Below are 20,031 nucleotides of genomic sequence, written 5' to 3' on the forward strand. Positions count from 1 at the left end.
TATATATATATATATATATATATATATATATATATATGCCAGCAACACTCATATCAATGACAAAACAATTACATTAACAATCATCTTAATGCTATTTTTAAAATGTTTGCTTTTCTTTTCATAACTTCTTTAACACACTACTTCTCCGCTGCGAAGCGCGGGTATTCTGCTAGTATATATATATACACATATATATACATATATATATATACACACACATATATCATATACCAATAAAAGGCAAAGCCCTCACTCACACACTCACGGACTCACTCATCACTAATTCTTCAACTTCCCGTGTAGGTAGAAGGCTGAAATTTGGCAGGCTCATTCCTTATAGCTTACTTACAAAAGTTGGGTAGGTTTCATTTCGAAATTCTACGCGTAATGGTCATAACTGGAATGTACTTTCGTCCATATATACTGTAATATAATGCAGCTCAATAGCCGTGGAAGGCGGAGTTTCGTATTAAAATATTTTACCAATCACATTTTGGCCATCATTTGTTGCCAGGCAGAGAGGCTTTCAGAATCTGTTGTGGAGGCACTCCAACACAGAATAAATGTTGATTAACCTGTTGCTTCAACCAATCAGATTTTGAGTTGGTGTCAATAGGCCCTTTAGCAGTGCACGGCAACGTCACCGTATTCAGACCCATTGATTGGATACAAGCCGATATGAGGAAGTCTACAACGCCATTGAATGCACCACAAATGCTCCGAGCGAAAGATCGCCACGCACTACGGACAACTCCATGGCAGGATTCTGGACAATATTATTTGCCAGACACAGACCAGATTTCAAGACCATGAAAACCTGATGTTTGTCACGCTCCTCGAGCCCCAAAAGTTTCGGGAATACAAGAAAAATTTCACGCATGCAGCCTTTTACACTTTAACACAACAGCCACAGAGCGCTTTTTGATCTGTCTCGGCTAAAAAGAGAACTGACTGTAATGTATGCTATAGATGATTTTGCAGGAGAATCTCCCACTGATCTCCTTGACCTCCTTTATCAGAAAAATCTGAATGAGAGCATGGGGCGGCTGTTCACATTGGTTTATTTGGCGGTGAGCATTCCTGTGTAAGCTGCTTCTGTCGAGCGGACATTTTCAGCCACAAAGAGAGTTCAAACTTATGCCAGGAATACCATAGGGCGGGTTCACCTTTCAGCATTACCTTCGATGGCGATAGAAAGTGAGGTTTTGATGGAACTGAAGCGATCGGATAATCCGTACGACAGAGTAATTGAATTGTTTTTGAGGAAAGAGAGGACGATGGATTTTGTTTACAAATAATCCTAATTTTTGGTGAGTAAATTGTTGCGATTTTCCTAAATGATATTGCACGTTTATGAGTTATTATTGATGGTTTTTATGTGAGTCTGCAGTAGAAAGGAACTTGTTCATCCCTGGTTTGTCTATAAAATAAAGGCATTTATTGTGGCTACAGGAGTGTGTGTGTGTGTATATATATATATATATATATATATATATATATATATATATATATATATACACACACATACACACCCCGATCTACATACTGTCAAATAAACGAAACACACACCGTGGCGCAACATGAGAGGTTTCGCCTCTATCGCGGACGTCCGAGGTTCGATTCCCGAGAGGGGTGCAGTGAGTGTACGCCTGATGAGCCCAGAATTAGGGCTAAAACACGCTGAGTATTGTTTGCATTATTTGACAGTAAAACTATTTCAGTATATTCAATATATATATATAAATCAGCGCTTCCCGATTCATTTTACCCTCACACCCCCTTGGTTTGAGAAGAAGTATGAAAAAATATTAGACTAACGCAGAAAAAAAGATCACCAATTGAAGCTTTATGAATAATGAATACTTTATTCGCGATCAATAATTACTTTGGTAAAGCCATACTCCGTGTAATCCTCCTTCCATGTTCTGATTTTTTTGCGACTAGCCATGATTAAATGAACAGTAAAAAAGTAAGAGCTAAGCGAGGATGACTTATCCAGGCAGGCAGGTGACAGCTCAATACCTCGAATTTGGATACAAGTAGGTTCTATTTAGTCGACAGAAATATGTTTGGTAGGAATGTAAGTTGAATTTACTCTTTAAATTTCTATGGTGAAGAAAAATGTATGCAATGCTGACTAAATTTAACTTTCATTCCTACCAAACATATTTCTGTCGCCTATATAAAAATTACTTATATTTAAAATTTAAATAGAACTTGAACAGATATAATACTTCATAATACCCACGCAGCACTACAGTAAGTGCACGTAAGACCAGGAGTCATCCATTTTAACAAGCAGCATATTGCACTGACACGAAATAGCCTGCCCATTTAATTATTTAGGAATGGATAGATAAATTAAGATTTTGTACAAATAATGTTTTTCATTTTTCTTCCTTGATGGATTCATATTATATATATATATACATATATATATATACATATATATATATACATATACATATATATATATATACATATACACATATATACATATACATATATATATATATACATATATATACATATATATACATATACATATATATATACATATACATATATATATATATATATATATATATATATATATATATATACATATACACACACACACACACATACAGTAATCCCTCCTCGATCACGGGGGTTGCATTCCAGAACCCCCTGCGATAGATGAAAATCCGCGAAGTAGAAACCATATGTTTGTGTAGTTATTTTTATATATTTTAAGCCCTTATAAACTCTTCCACACTGTTAACATTATTAGAGCCCTCTAGACATGAAATAACACCCTTTAGTCAAAAGTTTAAACTGTGCTCCATGTCAAGACAGAGATGACAGTTCTTTCTCACAATTAAAAGAATGCAAATAGATCTTCTTCTCTTCAGGAGCAGAGAATTTCAGAGAGAGAGAGAGAGAGAGAGAAAGAGAGCGGGCTCGCAAAGAAAAGCAAACAATCAAAAAATCAATATGTGTGCTTTTAAGTTTGCCACGGCATTTTTTAGAGGAGTGTCAGTATCCACTAGGCAAACAGCTTCTGTGCAAACAGCCCCTCTGCTCACATCTCCTCCGTCAGGCGCAGAGAATGTCAGAGAGGGCGAGATAGATGCAGAGACAAGCAAACAATCAAGCTCCGCGCGGGATGCATATCTTATAGCATTGAGGAGTTTAGTTAATATGTAATACATGCTCCGATTGGGTAGCTTCTAAGCCATCCGCCAATAGCGTCCCTTGTATGAAATCAACAGGGCAAACAAACTGAGGAAGTGTGTAGCATAAGTTAAAAGACCCATTGTCCGCAGAAATCCGCGAACCAGCAAAAAATCTGTGATATATATTTAGATGTGCTTACATTTAAAATCCGTGATAGAGTGAAGCCAGCACAAAGTCGGCTGATATAGCTTAGGGATTACTGTATATATATATATATATATATATATATATATATACACTCCTGTAGCCACAATAAATGCCTTTATTTTATAGACAAACCAGGGATGAACAACTTCCTTTCTACTGTAGCCACAGCCGCGACACACATAAAAAACATCAATAATAACTCATAAACGTGCAATATCATTTAGGAAAATCGCAACATTTTACTCACCAAAAATTCGGATTATTTGTAAAGAAAATCCATTGTCCTCTCTTTCCTCAAAAACAGTTCAATTACTCTGTCGCATAGATTATCGGAGCGCTTCAGTTCCATCAAAACCTCACTTTCTATCCCCATCGGCTAATGGGTGAAAGGCTTAACCCACCCTATGGTATTCCTGGCATAAGTCTGAATTCGCTTTAGGGCTGAAAATGTCCGCTCGACAGAAGCAGTGTACATGGGAATGCTCACTGCCAAATATACCAATGTGAACAGCCGCCCCATGCTCTCATTCAGATTTTTCTGATGAAGGAAGTTAAGTAGATCAGTGGGAGATTTTCCTACAAAATCATCCATAGAATACATTACAGTCAGTTCCGTTTTTAGCCGAGACAGATCAAAAAGCGCTCCGTGGCTGTTGTGTTAAAATGTAGAAGGCTGCATGCGTGAAATTTTTCTTGTATTCCTGAAACTTTTGGGGTTCGAGGAGCATGACAAACATCAGGTTTTCATGGTCTTGAAATCTGGTCTGTGTCTGGCAAATAATATTGTCCAGAATCCTGCCATTGAGTTGTCCGTAGTGCACGCGACGATCTTTCACTCTGCGCGTTTATGGGACGTTCAATGGCGTTGTAGACTTCCTCATATCGGCTTCTACCCAATCAATGGGTCTGAATATGGTGATATTGCTGTACGCCTGCTAAAGGGCCCTACTGACACCAGCTCAAAATCTGATTGGTTGAAGTCCGTCCTTTCTCCTTGCTTTGAGGGTCTCTACTGTTTTATTGTTCGTTTATTACAAATGTTATAGTTATTGTGTAGCTATTTTAGACTTAACTAGCAGAATACCAGGCACTGAGATGAGAAGTAGTGTGTTAAAGAAGTTATGAAAAAGAAAAGCAAACATTTTAAAAATAACGTAAGATGATTGTTAATGTAATTGTTTTGTCATTGATATGAGTGTTGTTGTCATATCTATCTATATATATATATATATATATATATATATATATATATATATATATATAGCAAAAATAGCTGCATTGGCAGTGAGAAGTAAAAAGAAAAGGAAACATTTTAATAATAACGTAACATGATTGACAATGTAATTGTTTTGTAATTGTCATGAGTGTTGCTGGTATATATATATATATATATATATATATATATATATATATATATATATATATATATATATATATATATATATACTGTATATATACACACACACACATATATACATACTGTATATACAACATATACATATCTACATATATACTGTATATACACATATATATAAAAATCTACATATATATATCTACATATATATATATTAGGTGGGACTCGATTAAAAAATTAATCCAATTAATTAGAGGCTGTGTAAGAATTAATCTTGATTAATCGTATGTAATCGACACGAAATTTGCCCCAAATCGCAAATGTTTTTTTTTTTTTATTTAAAACGGTTTTAGTGGGCTTACAGAATCAAATAATAGACATGGACATGAATATTGTAAACTGAAGCTGTTTTAATTTCTGAAAAAAGCTTTTAAACTGCATTTGAATTCAAAACAGAAACAAAAATATCATCCCTGGTTAAAATTGGGCAGACTTAAAAATAAAGTGGTAGTTTAAGTACTTTAAGTACATTTTCAGAATAGTATTGTCTTTAAATAATAATAACCAAAATTTCACCATAAAGTGCAGTTTTTCTTCTTAAAAAATAAGTCAGAAACATAAAAGGTAATTTGACCAGCTTACTCTTTAAACTCTGAGTAACATTAGCCAAAATTATTTTGTACATTAGGCTAAAACAGTGTGATCATTGAACATTTTGTAATTAGATGTATTTAGAATTACTAACGGTCACGGAAGTCCAATGATCCCCAGTAAGAGCCACAAAGTCCGCTTTCTGTAATGCATCTAATTTTGCTTGCTTTTCAGTGTGCACAAAACCATGCTTTTATCAAGGCTTCGCCGGGTAGTCGAAATGATCAGTCGTAGGAACGCGCTTTATTCCGACTCTAACATTTTTGTAGCTGTGATGTGTGCATCAGTGTAATGGATGTACCAGGAAATCATGCATTGACAAAAGTTCCCGCTTGCTTGGAATTGAAAGTGTGATTAAATGCGCTATTTTTAACGCGCTATGGAGTACATGCATCGAAGCTTCTCAACTGTGCTTGTGCTAAGAAAGGGAAAATTTTAAAAATAACGTAACATGATTCTGCTAACCTAATATTTTTTCATACGCCCCAAACCAAGGAGATGGGAAGGTAAAATGAATCGGTAGCGCATACATAGTCAGTACATCCCTCTCGAATCGAACCTCAATGTCGGCGTTAGAGGCTTAAGACTCTACAATTGCGCCACCGCTTGTCTATGCTAAAGTATGTATTGTAGATCGGGCTATAGATATACATTTATATATATACCCGTATCGCAGTGGAGAAGTAGAAGTTATGAAAAGAAAAGGGAACATTTTAAAAATAACGTAACATGATTGTCAATATACAGTAATTGTTTTGTGAGTGTTATTGAATGTTGCTGTCATCAAGGATTTGATTATCATTATTTCTTTCAATCAGGCTCGATTTGTACGATGTGTTCAAGTTACATTCCGTGTTTGTCAATCGCTGTAAAGATAAGAGGTTTCATTCATCGATTAGTTCCTTACTGCATCAATAAACAGCTCGCCTTCCTTTTTATCTGTGATGTGACAAACTGCATGCACGGGTTTTTTTTTTACGCTGTCTTCCTTTAGCGGACATTGACTTTTTCCACCGCGGTGCTTTGTTTCCACAGTAGCTGCATTTATGAATATGCTTATCAGACGCTTCATATTTTTGCTGCCTTTTCAATTGTGTAATTCGGTTTTGTTCAGCTCTTTGGAACTGTTGCTTTTATCTGTGCACTGCATCAGTTCACGGAGCCACTCGGTGTACTTGCATCGAAGGTTCCCAGCTGTGCTGGTGCCATCTCGTGCTATGTCCATAGCTTTATTTAATGTTACCTTAGTCCTGGCACTTAAAACTTTCTCTGGCAGTTTCGCTGAGTTTGTGTCAAACACCACCCTGACCATCTCATCTTCCTCTCCATAAGCACAGTCCTTCACCCGTGAATATTTACCCGTGGCAGTTTGCTATTGGATTGCCGCTGACGGATGGCCTTATATGGGCAGGCACTAAATTACAAACGCCAGCGGCAGCCTGTCTATGAACTTAATTTAAAGTGTAGGTTTACATCGTGCTTTGTTTCCTAAGTAGCAGAACTCGCTTCTTATTGTTTCGCTGCCTTCTCAATTATATAATGCATGTTTTCTTCAGCGCTTTTTTCAGGTCTTCCTGGTTTTCTATGTACTGCGTGATTACGTGGGAGGCGTGATGATGTCACACGAAACTCCCCACGGCGTTGAAGCTCATCTCCATTACAGTAAATGGAGAAAAACTGCTTCCAGTTATGACCATTACGCGTAGAATTTCGATATAAAACCTGCCCAACTTTTGTAAGGAAGCTGTAAGGAATCAACCTGCCAAATTTCAGCCTTCCACCCACACGGGAAGTTGGAGAATTAGTGATGAGTGAGTGAGTGAGTGAGTGAGGGCTTTGCCTTTTATTAGTACAGATTTACTGTTCAGATACCCATTTCCTTTATTTAATCCGCGGGCACTCCTCTATTTTTTTGTTCCTTTATTACGATTATAGTTATTTATTGATTCCCATCTTTGGCTGACTGCCTGCCCATATAAGGCGCTCCGCAGTTTTTTTGTGAGGCAGCCTTTACACTGCTTCTCCGCTGTTTTATTCTCCTTGCTTCGCGGTTCTGTACTGTTTAATTGCTTGTTTATTACGATTGTTATAGTTATTGTGTAGCTATTTTAGACTTAGTTTACTGTTCAAGTACCCATTTCCTTTATTTAATTTGCGGGTTCTCCAATATTTTTTTGTTCCTTTATTATGATTATAGTTATTTATTGATTCCCATCTTTAGCTGACTGCCTGCCCATATAAGGCACTCCGCTGTTTACACAGCTTCTCCACTGTTTTATAAACAAACGCCATATAAGGCCGTCGTTTTTCCTTGCTTCGCCAACTAAGCAGCCTTTTTATTTAATCCACGGGTTCTCCGCGGTTTTATTGTTGGGAGCTCTTCCTTCTTTTCTACGTACTGCGGTCACAGTCAGTTCACGTGATTACATGGGAGGCATGATAATGTCACACGCAGCTCCGCCCCACGCGGCCGACGAGCTAACGTCCATTACAGTATAGGGAGAAAAATAGGTTCCAGTTATGACCATTACGTGTAGAATTTCGAAATGAAACCTGTCCAACTTTTGTAAGTAAGCTGTAAGGAATGAGCCTGCCAAATTTCAGCCTTCTACCTACGGGAAGTTGAGAATTAGTGATGAGTGAGTCAGTGAGTGAGTGAGGGCTTTGCCTTTTATTAGTATAGATATAACTGCAGAAACAAAAAGCCGCCTTAACATGCAACATTGACACCGGTTTATTATGACTACCTCCGTGGCGCAATCGAATCAGCTGCCGACTGGGAATCAAAAGGTCGCGAGTTCGATCCTGCACCACTCTGTTTTGAGAAGTAAACTGCTCTTAGTCTTACTATTTTAGAATAAAAACATACATTTGATTTCCGTCTGTAACAGCCGGTGTAATTTATGATACTTGTAAAGGTTAGCTTTGGTTTTTTTTTAGTCAGTTTTATTATCTCAGCGCGCTCACGAGCCCAAACACACCCCACCCCAGATCTGACACTGCTGTTTTCACATAGACGCGCTATAACAGAGGTAAACTCAGCTCCCTTCTACATCGGAGCAAGAATGCACATACCACTGCTTGCATACTAAAGTGTCAGCAGGCACTTTTCGCGGCATTACACACATTTTTGAGCATGTCCTCTGCACACTACTTGTGACTTTAGGCTTTAGGAAGTAAGTAAATAAATAAAGGTAAATCGTGTCATAAAATGATTTCTTCAAAATGTCACTTATATTTGTCTCTTTCTTTTTTTAAAATGTGCATTGATCACCGCCAGCATGTTGTAGCACAAAAAAAAACAAACAAAGCTAACCTTTAAAAGTATCATAAATTACACCGGCTGTTACAAACTGAAATCATATGTATGTTTTTATTCTAAAATAGTAAGACTAAGAGCAGTTTTCTTCTCAAAACGGTGCAGGATCAAACTCGCGACCTTTTGATTCCCAGTCGACAGCTGATTCTAATGCGCCACGGAGGTAGTCATAATAAACCGGTGTCAATGTCACATGTTAAGGGCGGCTTTTTGTTTCTGCAGTTATATCTATACTAATAAAAGGCAAAGCCCTCACTCACTCACTCACTCACTCACTCCTCACTCACCACTCACTCACTCACTCATCACTAATTCTCCAACTTCCCGTGTGGGTGGAAGGCTGAAATTTGACAGGTTCATTCCTTACAGCTTCCTTACAAAAGTTGGGCAGGTTTTATATCGAAATTCTACGCGTAATGGTCATAACTGGAAGCAGTTTTTCTCCATTTACTGTAATGGAGATGAGCTTCAACGCCGTGGGGCGGAGTTTCGTGTGACATCATCACGCCTCCCACGTAATCACGCAGTACATAGAAAACCAGGAAGACCTGAAAAAAGCGCTGAAGAAAACATGCATTATATAATTGAGAAGGCAGCTAAACAATAAGAAGCGAAGCGAAAGTGACATATACAACCATATTCATGAGTTCTGCTACTCGGAAACAAAGCACGATGTAAACCTACACTTTAAAGTAAGTTCATAGACAGGCTGCGCTGGCGCTTGTAATTTAGTGCCTGCCCATATAAGGCCGTCCGTCAGCGGCAATCCAATAGCAAACTGCCACGGGTAAATATTCACGGGTGAAGGACTGTGCTTATGGAGAGGAAGATGAGATGGTCAGGGTGGTGTTTGACACAAACTCAGCGAAACTGCGAGAGAAAGTTTTAAGTGCCAGGACTAAGGTAACATTAAATACAGCCATGGACATAGCAGGAGATGGCACCAGCACAGCTGGGAACCTTCGATGCATGTACACCGAGTGGCTCACATGAACTGACGCAGTGCACAGATAAAAGGCAACAGTTCCAAAGAACGCTGAACAAAAACCGAATTACACAATTGAAAAGGCAGCAAAAAATATGAAGCGTCTCATACATACAAGCATATTCATAAATTCAACTACTGCGGAAACAAAGCACACGTTGGAAAAAGTCAATGTCCCGCTAAAGGAAGACAGTGTAAAAAAAACCCGTGCATGCAGTGTGTCAGGTCTCAGATAAAGAAGAAGACGAGCTGTTTATTGATGCAGTAAGAAACGAATCGATGAATGAAACCTGTCATCTTTACAACGATTGACAAACACGGAATGTAACATGAACACAACACATCCTACAAATACGAACCTGATTGAAAGAAATGATGATAATCAAATCCTTGATGACAGCAACACTCAGTAACACTCACAAAACAAATACTGTATATTGACAGTCATGTTACGTTATTTTAAAATGTTCCCTTTTCTTTTTCTAGCTTTTTTAACACACTACTTCTCCGCTGCGTCGCTGGCACCACCTTAGTTTGAGAAGAAGTCTGAAAAAATATGAGGTTAACACAGAAAAACATCACCAATTCAAGCTTTATGAATAATCGATTCGCCATCAATAATTGTTTTGGTAAAGCCATCCTCCTTCCATTTTATAATTTTTCCGCCAATAGCCATGATTAAATGAATGGTAAATAAAGTAAGAGCAAAGCGAGGGTGACTTATTTAGGCAGGCATATATATGACAGCAACACTCATGACAATGTCAATCATGTTACGCTATTATTAAAATGTTTCCTTTTCTTTTTCATTACTTCTTTAACACTACTTCTCGCTATGAGGCGGGTATTTTGCTATATATATAATATATGAATGACCTCCAAAGAGCGCTGAGACTTTTGATATCATGAACGTGTCTGTAAAAACTGTGGTCTCCTGCCCAGCAAAAGTCGAGCAGCCAGCGCGCATGCATAGCTGTGCCGGCCTTTGAGACGCTGACTGCGCTTCTGCCTTAAGTCAAAGTGAGCACTTTTAATTTTTTTCATCCTCCCCCTGCGCTATAGCCCAGACAAGTGCAAACACGGACCCCTTTTCTACACAACGGAAAAATAATATTAAGGCGATTCACACTTTCTTTTGCACGTATACGATTATGAGATCCTCACCTCGGATTATGAAGACACGCACACGGGTGGAGGACTGACAGTGTCATCACAGCTGATTAATTGCAGGGACGTCTCACCAGTCTACACAAGACCCAACGCAACTGTCCCCAAAAGGCGATCATAACGCCAGCTTAACACATCTCTATACTATATAAAAGAAAAAGGCAACTTTCCTTTCTTTACACCTTTTATCCCAAACCAAAGCCTTTCTCTCTTAACAGTGCAGAGGACACAAAACTAATTTTCTTTAAATGCCGGTAAGGCACATTACCAGAGGCACAAATTTGAACGCTCACATAGAAAATGTAATTTCTATACCACAGCCGTCGTGTAGCGCCTTTCAAAAGGGATCTACTACCGAGAGATGATCCATATACATTTTAGCTGCTGTTAGTTACTTACCTGTTGTGTTACACCGTCTTTAAAATGTAGTTTACCTGAAACCACTCCAGTAGTGCTCAATGTACCTGTACTTCTTAAAACGTTAATGTTTTACTGTTTAATAACTTATAGACTATATTTTATTATTTTTCCCTTGCACTCAGTGACCAAAGCTATACACACACATATAGACACATACAAACATACACACAAGTATATGTATGTGTATATATGTATGTATGTGTATATATATGTATGTATGTGTATATATATATAAACACACACACACCCCTATCTACATTATATATATATATATATATATATATATATATATATATATATATATATATATATATATATATATATATATAATGTAGATAGGGGTGTGTGTGTGTTTATATATATATATATATATATATATATACATATACACACACACACACACACACACACACACACACATACATACACACATATATATAATTTGTGTGTGTGTGTGTATGTATGTATGTGTGTGTATATATGATGTAGAAGGGTATGTATATATATGTGTATATGTAGATATGTATATAGATATGAAGATATGTATGTGTATATATGTATGTGTGTGTTTGTGTGTGTGTGTGTATATATATATATGACAGCAGCAATCCAAGCTGTGAGAAAACACTAAAAAGGAGGCGTGTCAGACGTTGTGGTACATTTTCTGATGCAGGTAGACTAAAAACTTTGTGACGCTGTCGCCAAATACACAAAACAATTACTTTGACAATCATGTTACATTATTTTTAAAATGTTTCCTTTTCTTTTTCATAACTTCTTTAACACATGACATCACAAGTAAGCTGGTATTTTGCTATATATATATATATATCACAGCTTAAACTCATAACAGTGACAAAACAATTACATTGACAATCATGTTATGCTATTTTCAAAATGTTTCCTTTTCTTTCTTTTCCTTCTTTAACACACTACTCCGCCAAGCTGGTATATATATATATATATATATATATATATATATATATATATATATATATATATATATAGATAGATATATAGATAGATATAGATAGATCTATATAGATAGATAGATATGAGAACAACACTCATATCAATGACAAAACAATTACATTAACAATCAAGTTACGTTATTTTTCAAATTTTTCCTTTTCTTTTCGACCTTCTTTAACACACTACTCTCCAAGGCCTGGGTATTCTGCTAGTTTTTTAATAAAAGCGCAATTGTTGTTTTAGACTTGTACCTTTTGTGAAATTATTTATTTGATATTTGGACTAGAATATAAAAAACGTTTCTGTTTTAACAATGTGTTTACACAGATTACTGTAGAAACGGAACACACATGAAATACGTGTGTTCCAAACAACGATATATTATTTCCACTCTAAAACTCCACTTCACTCCCAGAAAATCAATCAAGGCATGAGCTGGGAGAAGTTTGTGCACGTTCAAAGTCGGTGGGGGATGGAATAGCCGGCTGCGTGCAGCCTGATTTTATCAGCACATTTAGATGACAAAAGACGCTGGTGGAGAGCTGTGAACGATTTTAAGAAGCGATTTAAGGTGGGACGGATTTATAAGTTTTTTCGTAGGCTCTGGTAATTCTAGTGTTAAAAAGGGGGCTGGTGACCAAAAGCAAAAAAAAAAAAAAGGTTTCTGTAATTTGTGTTTAAGTTCCTGCCTGTCTGCCTTCTGTTGGGTTACCTGTACTTATTCATTTTGTCCTGGATCATCTGCCTGTGTACATGAGGACTGTAAGTGGATTCATGGCCATCCTGCAAAGAAAGGAGTGCTCCTGAACCCGTCTTTACCATTTCAGGAACTACCGGTAGGACTATCTTTACATTCCCATTCACTGTGCGGATCTTTGGACTATCTATTTTCATCATTACATTTCATCTGTTGCCATTTTTCATGAACTTTCTCATGATTTACTGTGTTTGTTCTGTTTGTGCTTTGTTGTATTTAACGTGTAATCGCCATGAGGGAAACGGGTGATATCGTTGTTTTCTTATTTTATTTGTTTTCATTAATTCTTCATTTGCTGTTTGATTACCGGTTTAATTTGTTTTTGTCTCTGTTTGTGAGTGTGCGCTGGTCGGGTCATGGCTGGGTGCGTCCCTGGAATCTCCACCATAAAAATAAATAAATCACCGACTTCTCTACAGTTGAATCTTAGCGGCACCGGACTGCTACAGCGTTATTCATTTCTCCTTGCTGCTGATTGACTGTGACACATCTCCAGCTGAGAGTTCTTGTGTTTTCCATTTACTTAACAGCGTGAACAGCACCTGTCCTTTTTGGCTGATTGCTTTGTTTCACTCTCCTCCCCAAGACATTCTCTGCTTCTGTTGGGGGTTGTACTCCTTTATGATGTTTATCTATTGTTTAATCGATAACTAACTGCATTCTGAGCTCGTTTTACTTATGAAAGAAACATTTTTGTTTGAAGTGTTTAAATAAAGTTCCTGTCTCTACAATCTCCTGTGTTTCTGTGACCCAAGTGTGACACCCTGCAGTACTGCAGCTGCACTAAGACTAGCTTGACAGCGTCAGCGTTTACCTGTGTGTTATTGCGTGCAGCCAGTTCAAGCGCAGTTGGCTCAGCGATTTACATCCATGGCGTCAGTTGCACTCTGTACATATTGTTCCAGTAGTTTTTTTAAATAGTTGTTACAGTTCATTAGCAGTATGTAAAATGATCAGAGCTGCAGTAATTGTGATGCTCTTTGCATGAAAAAAAAGTGTTCCATTAAAATTTCACTTTTTCTTTGTTAATTGTGACGTTTACTTAAAGTGCAGCAAAAAAGTATTTGGCGTCCAGGGATGCATTAACCCCAAAGTATGTGGCAGTTTAAGGATTAAAGCCCCAAGATGCCGCCAAAATGAGCTGCACTGTCTAAGGCTTCTGGAAATGAAAACGCGCTTGCATGAATTAGAGTACATATAGCGATAACATGTGTATTTTATATTCTTGCACTGCGGGAGACATAGCAGTACAGTATACAGGTTTACCTTTACATTTTTTATTTTTAGGTAATGTATTAAGCTGAGTTTGAAATTAAAAAGTGTTTTGGGGGCATATTTAGGGATTAAACTATGAAAATTGCCATTTTTTTTAACCACATCCAAAATTCTCGGTTTTTCACATTTCGCGGGCTAGGAACGTAACCCACGTGAATTTTGGGGGTGTACTGTGTGTGTATATTATATATATACACACACACACACATTATACAGTGGTGTGAAAAACTATTTGCCCCCTTCCTGATTTCTTATTCTTTTGCATGTTTGTCACACAAAATGTTTCTGATCATCAAACACATTTAACCATTAGTCAAATATAACACAAGTAAACACAAAATGCAGTTTTTAAATGATGTTTTTTATTATTTAGGGAGAAAAAAATCCAAACCTACATGGCCCTGTGTGAAAAAGTAATTGCCCCCTTGTTCTAAAATACCCTAACTGTGGTGCCAATATCACACCTGAGTTCAATTTCCGTAGCCACCCCCAGGCCTGATTACTGCCACACCTGTTTCAATCAAGAAATCACTTAAATAGGAGCTGCCTGACACAGAGAAGTAGACCAAAAGCACCTCAAAAGCTAGACATCATGCCAAGATCCAAAGAAATTCAAGAAAAAATGAGAACAGAAGTAAGTGAGATTGAGGTTATAAAGCCATTTCTAAAGCTTTGGGACTCCAGCGAACCACAGTGAGAGCCATTATCCACAAATGGCAAAAACATGGAACAGTGGTGAACCTTCCCAGGAGTGGCCGGCCACCAAAATTACCCCAAGAGCGCAGAGACGACTCATCCGAGAGGTCACAAAGACCCCAGGACAACGTCTAAAGAACTGCAGGCCTCACTTGCCTCAATTAAGGTCAGTGTTCACGACTCCACCATAAGAAAGAGACTGGGCAAAACGGCCTGCATGGCAGATTTCCAAGACGCAAACCACTGTTAAGCAAAAGAACATTAGGGCTCGTCTCAATTTTGCTAAGAAACATCTCAATGATTGCCAAGACCTTTGGGAAAATACCTTGTGGACTGATGAGACAAAAGTTGAACTTTTTGGAAGGCAAATGTCCCGCTACATCTGGTGTAAAAGGAACACAGCATTTCAGAAAAAGAACATCATACCAACAGTAAAATATGGTGGTGGTAGTGTGATGGTCTAGGGTTGTTTTGCTGCTTCAGGACCTGGAAGGCTTGCTGTGATAGATGGAACCATGAATTCTACTGTCTACCAAAAAATCCTGAAGGAGAATGTCCGGCCATCTGTTCGCCAACTCAAGCTGAAGCGATCTTGGGTGCTGCAACAGGACAATGACCCAAAACACACCAGCAAATCCACCTCTGAATGGCTGAAGAAAAACAAAATGAAGACTTTGGAGTGGCCTAGTCAAAGTCCTGACCTGAATCCAATTGAGATGCTATGGCATGACCTTAAAAAGGCGGTTCATGCTAGAAAACCCTCAAATAAAGCTGAATTACAACAATTCTGCAAAGATGAGTGGGCCAAAATTCCCCCAGAGCGCTGTAAAAGACTCATTACAAGTTATCGCAAACGCTTGATTGCAGTTATTGCTGCTAAGGGTGGCCCTACCAGTTATTATGTTCAGGGGGCAATTACTTTTTCACACAGGGCCATGTAGGTTTGGATTTTTTTTCTCCCTAAATAATAAAAACCATCATTTAAAACTGCATTTTGTGTTTACTTGTGTTATATTTGACTAATGGTTAAATGTGTTTGATGATCAGAAACATTTTGTGTGACAAACATGCAAAAGAATAAGAAATCAGGAAGGGGGCAAATAGTTTTTCACACCACTGTATATATATATACAGTTACGTTCCAGACCCCCCCGCGATAGGTGAAAATCCACGAAGTAGAAACCATATGTTTGTATGGTTATTTTATATATTTTAAGCCCTTATAAACTCTCCCACACTGTTTATAAATATTCCCCGCAGAGTTAAACAGCATAATCCCTTTGTATTCTCTTAGATATTAGGTAAGATTCATTAAAATTATGTATATAAACACACTGTTTATATACAGTAAAACCTAAATATTATTTTAAAGATATTGAGTGTCTCCGATATCACATGTTACAGCCATTACGATAGACATGCCACCAGCAATAAATACGTAGAATGCAACAAAAATAGTATACAGTAAATGTGTGTGTACAGTGACACTAAACGACGCATATGTACTAAGTACTGTAAGTAGAAAATTAATTATGGTTACTCACCAACAATGACACGATGACTTGTCCGATAACAATGAGTTTTATTTTACTGCACAACAAAGGAGAGCGTTACAGCCCTTAAAGGAGCCACTTCAGGCGATTGTGTAGCACTGCCGTTGTTCTTCTTCTGGCAGTCTTTAATCCAAATCCCTAACGCAGATTCCATCCAGACTACTGCCTTATTACATCCACTTACAACTTGTTTTGCACCCTGGTTAAAAGGACACTGCGGCCGTAGATCTTATATTCCTTTCCTACTTTTAAATAAAAAGAATCGTAGCCTTCAACAAATCCAAAACGCTTACCTTTTCGCAATCGTTAACATCTTCCGCTTTGCTTGGGCTCGCCCTGAAGCAGTAGCAGATCATTTTGGAGCCATAATGAAGGGCTTGACTATGCACAAAGATAAACACAAAAGAGCACAACTCTTTACACAGTGAAACACGCTGATGCTGAATGAGCGACGAGACTTCCTGGTTAACACTGTATTCAGCAAGCAGGAACTTAACTGCGGTTCTGATTGGTTAGCTTCTCAGTCAGGATAACTTAACCGCGTGCTCTGATTGGTTAACTTCTCAGTCATCCGCCAATATCGTCCCTTGTATGAAATCAACTGGGCAAACCAACTGAGGAAGCATGTACAGGAAGTAAAAGACACATTGTCCGAGAACCCAAGCAGCTTAAAAATCCGCATTATATATTTAGTTATGCTTTCATATAAAATCCGCTATAGAGCGTAAACCAAAAAAGTCAAAGCGATATATAGGATTACTGTATATATATATATATATATATATATATATATATATATATATATATATATATGTGTGTATGTATGTATGTATGTATGTATGTATATGTATATATATATGTGTGTGTGTGTGTGTGTGAATATATATATATATATATATATATATATATATATATATATATATATATATATACACACACACACATATCCATATCCATACAGTACATATAGTATATACATACATACACACACAGTATCTAATTATTAGAAATTGAACAGAGAATATAACTGGTACAGGCCACAAGAGGCTATGTTAACACAAAATGAAAAAAGCAATTTACGTCAATTGTCAAAATAGACAGATAATCATATATTCACAAACTACTTGCACAGTGCAAGATTCAATTTAAGAGAGGACATCACAGAGCAAACAGGCGTGCACATTCACACACACACACACACTGTGAAAAAATTAGGAGAGGCAAATTAACAACATGCATATATGGAATGTGTAAAATGAATCAGAGTACATAGGGGGAAACCACAAAGGGTCGGGGAGAACTTGCAAACTACAAACAGATTATGAACTGGTATGAGGCTGGAAACCAAGGTGCTGGATCCATGAGGCACCAGCATTAAACCTCTTCAGTATAATGACTATTTTTTTATTAAATAACATTTCAGATTGTACACAGACAAGAAGTTCTACATGTGTGTATGCCTTACAGTTTCTTTCATTGTTACGAACCTGAAACTACTATGTGTGGCATGCTATGCTTTACTGCAGGGGTAGTACTCACCGAATTGATGTCAATCCCCACGGATGTTTGTGTTGGATTACCCGGGGGAGATTGTGGGATGGAGGAGGAAGGTGTAGAGACAGTGAGGGGTGGGAGTTGTACCAGTCTCTGCTGCGGCAAGCCACTAACTGTCTGCGTCTGTGAAGTGGACTGAGCAAAGAAGGGGTAGGCTGTGAGCTGTTGCTCCAATGTTATGGCATCTAATCCAACAGCCTGAAGAAAGTGACAGGAAGAAAACAAACAGTGGCCATTGTTAATTTAGGGGGAGAGAGAGAGTGAAGAGAGAGAGAAAATGAGAGTACAATGCAACATAACTAATACTCCTTGCATAATTACTGACTTAATCCAGGGAACAAAATTGCATTTATACGGTTGGCAAGTACATGCAACATGAATGAAACATAATCTGACAAATATAAAAACACTGTACTTATAGAATTGCGAAAACAGTATTCATATAGACATTTTGATGAATAAAACAAAACCAATAAAATGTGACAAAAACTAAAAGTTAACTTCTGAAAATCTAAAAGTAAATGAAAACTAAAACCAGAAAATGATGAAAAACTGAAATTAAATAAAAATGAAATAACATCAAAAGCTAAATAAAAACTGCAGTTCAAGAGAGAGCGAGAAGTATGCATATCATTGACTCATTTCTTAAGAAGGAGTGAGACGTCAACTTACTGTACTCTCTTCTCTATCTTACAGCAATATATACAAATGTAAAAAATTTCACTTGAATGACAGTACATTTCGTTATAACTCTACTGATGCTGTACACATGCAAGGTATAATGTCTGTCTCTGCTGTAGCCTTATACATACAGCCCGAGTTACCTGCAAATAGCTTTACTTTATATAGGTACACTGTACCTAAAACTATGGATGAATATTTGCATTTGAAGCTCCTGACGAAAAAGATTGTTTATTATTGGGTAGAGGAAAAACTAAGTCTGTTGTACTTTATGTGCATTATTTAGGTGTCTGCATACATTTCACAATAAATGATTTTCCACTATACACTGTGCCTAAGAACATATCCTTCATGTAATAAGAGGTTTTACTGTATTACATTTTGTAATGTATCCAGGCATTGCTATGTATTTGTAGTACCCAGTATATAAAATAAGCTCTATATGCTACCTGGCTAATAAGAAAAGCGCTCTCACAACTTCAAAGCTCTCTTAGAATGAATCCGCCCTTTCCATTCCATGCTTTGTAAAATTCTTCGTGAGGGTGGGGATAAGAATGTGGTTTATTTTACTTCCAGATCAAATCTATTACCTGAGGGATGGTAATGGGTGGTGATAAGGTAGGCGAAAGCTGCTGAGACTGTTGCCTCCTAGAGTCTGAATTCAAGGGTAGTGGGCCAACTCCTGAATCTCGATGCTGAGCTGTTCCACTAAGTGATCCCTGCGTTGTCGTAGACCCTGAGAAGAAGTGAAGTATTACAGTAATCAATTCCCAGAAACTTTCCAGGGAGATCAGAATAAATGGTATCAAGAAACATAACCCAGTAAGGAGGGAAGAGGTGGGGGTTATGAAACCAGCTGCACAAAACAATTATTTTCCCTTACCCTGACTGCCTGCGCCGATTCCCAAGTGAGTAAGGTTTGCTGCAAGATTACCAGTGCTGCTGGAGGTGCTCAGTGTTGGGAAAGAGGAATCGTCAGGGTCTAATGGTGTAGGAAGTGGAGGTGGGAAATGGATGTTGGTCAGGTCTGGCAAGGAACCTCCAGTGTTGTGGGTGGCTGGAATCAGAGACGTGGTTGTTTCCTGATCAGGTGATGGAAAAATACTACATTTGGGGAAAGAAAAAAAGAACAAAAATAAACACGTTACTCTGATATATGCTCATTTAGGCTTAACTGATTAATTAAGTCCTGTAGATAGGCAAGTTTCTTCTATTTAAGCACAGGTAAAATTCTGTTACAACGAAGTGCCCATTGTAATGAAAATTTTGTAGTAATGAGAT

At 37.6% G+C, this 20,031-nt stretch overlaps 1 protein-coding gene across 3 annotated transcripts in view; it reads right to left on the reverse strand.

The window, feature by feature from the left end:
* The window catches only part of crtc1b (CREB regulated transcription coactivator 1b), a 155,289-nt gene that overhangs the window by 65,622 nt on the left and 69,636 nt on the right, over positions 1-20,031 (reverse strand). For all 3 annotated transcript variants that reach the window (XR_005635342.1, XM_039766588.1, XM_039766587.1), the window contains exons 8-10: positions 19,634-19,854; positions 19,341-19,486; positions 18,055-18,267 (exon numbers count right to left, since the gene is read on the reverse strand). Coding sequence is in view for 2 of the 3 variants with exons in the window: in XM_039766588.1 (XP_039622522.1) it covers positions 18,055-18,267; positions 19,341-19,486; positions 19,634-19,854 (580 nt within the window). In the remaining variant the exon portion in view is untranslated. The remainder of the gene's footprint in view (positions 1-18,054; positions 18,268-19,340; positions 19,487-19,633; positions 19,855-20,031) is intronic.

The sequence above is a fragment of the Polypterus senegalus genome, chromosome 10 (assembly GCF_016835505.1).
Source record: "Polypterus senegalus isolate Bchr_013 chromosome 10, ASM1683550v1, whole genome shotgun sequence".
Classification (NCBI taxonomy): Eukaryota; Metazoa; Chordata; class Cladistia; order Polypteriformes; family Polypteridae; genus Polypterus; species Polypterus senegalus.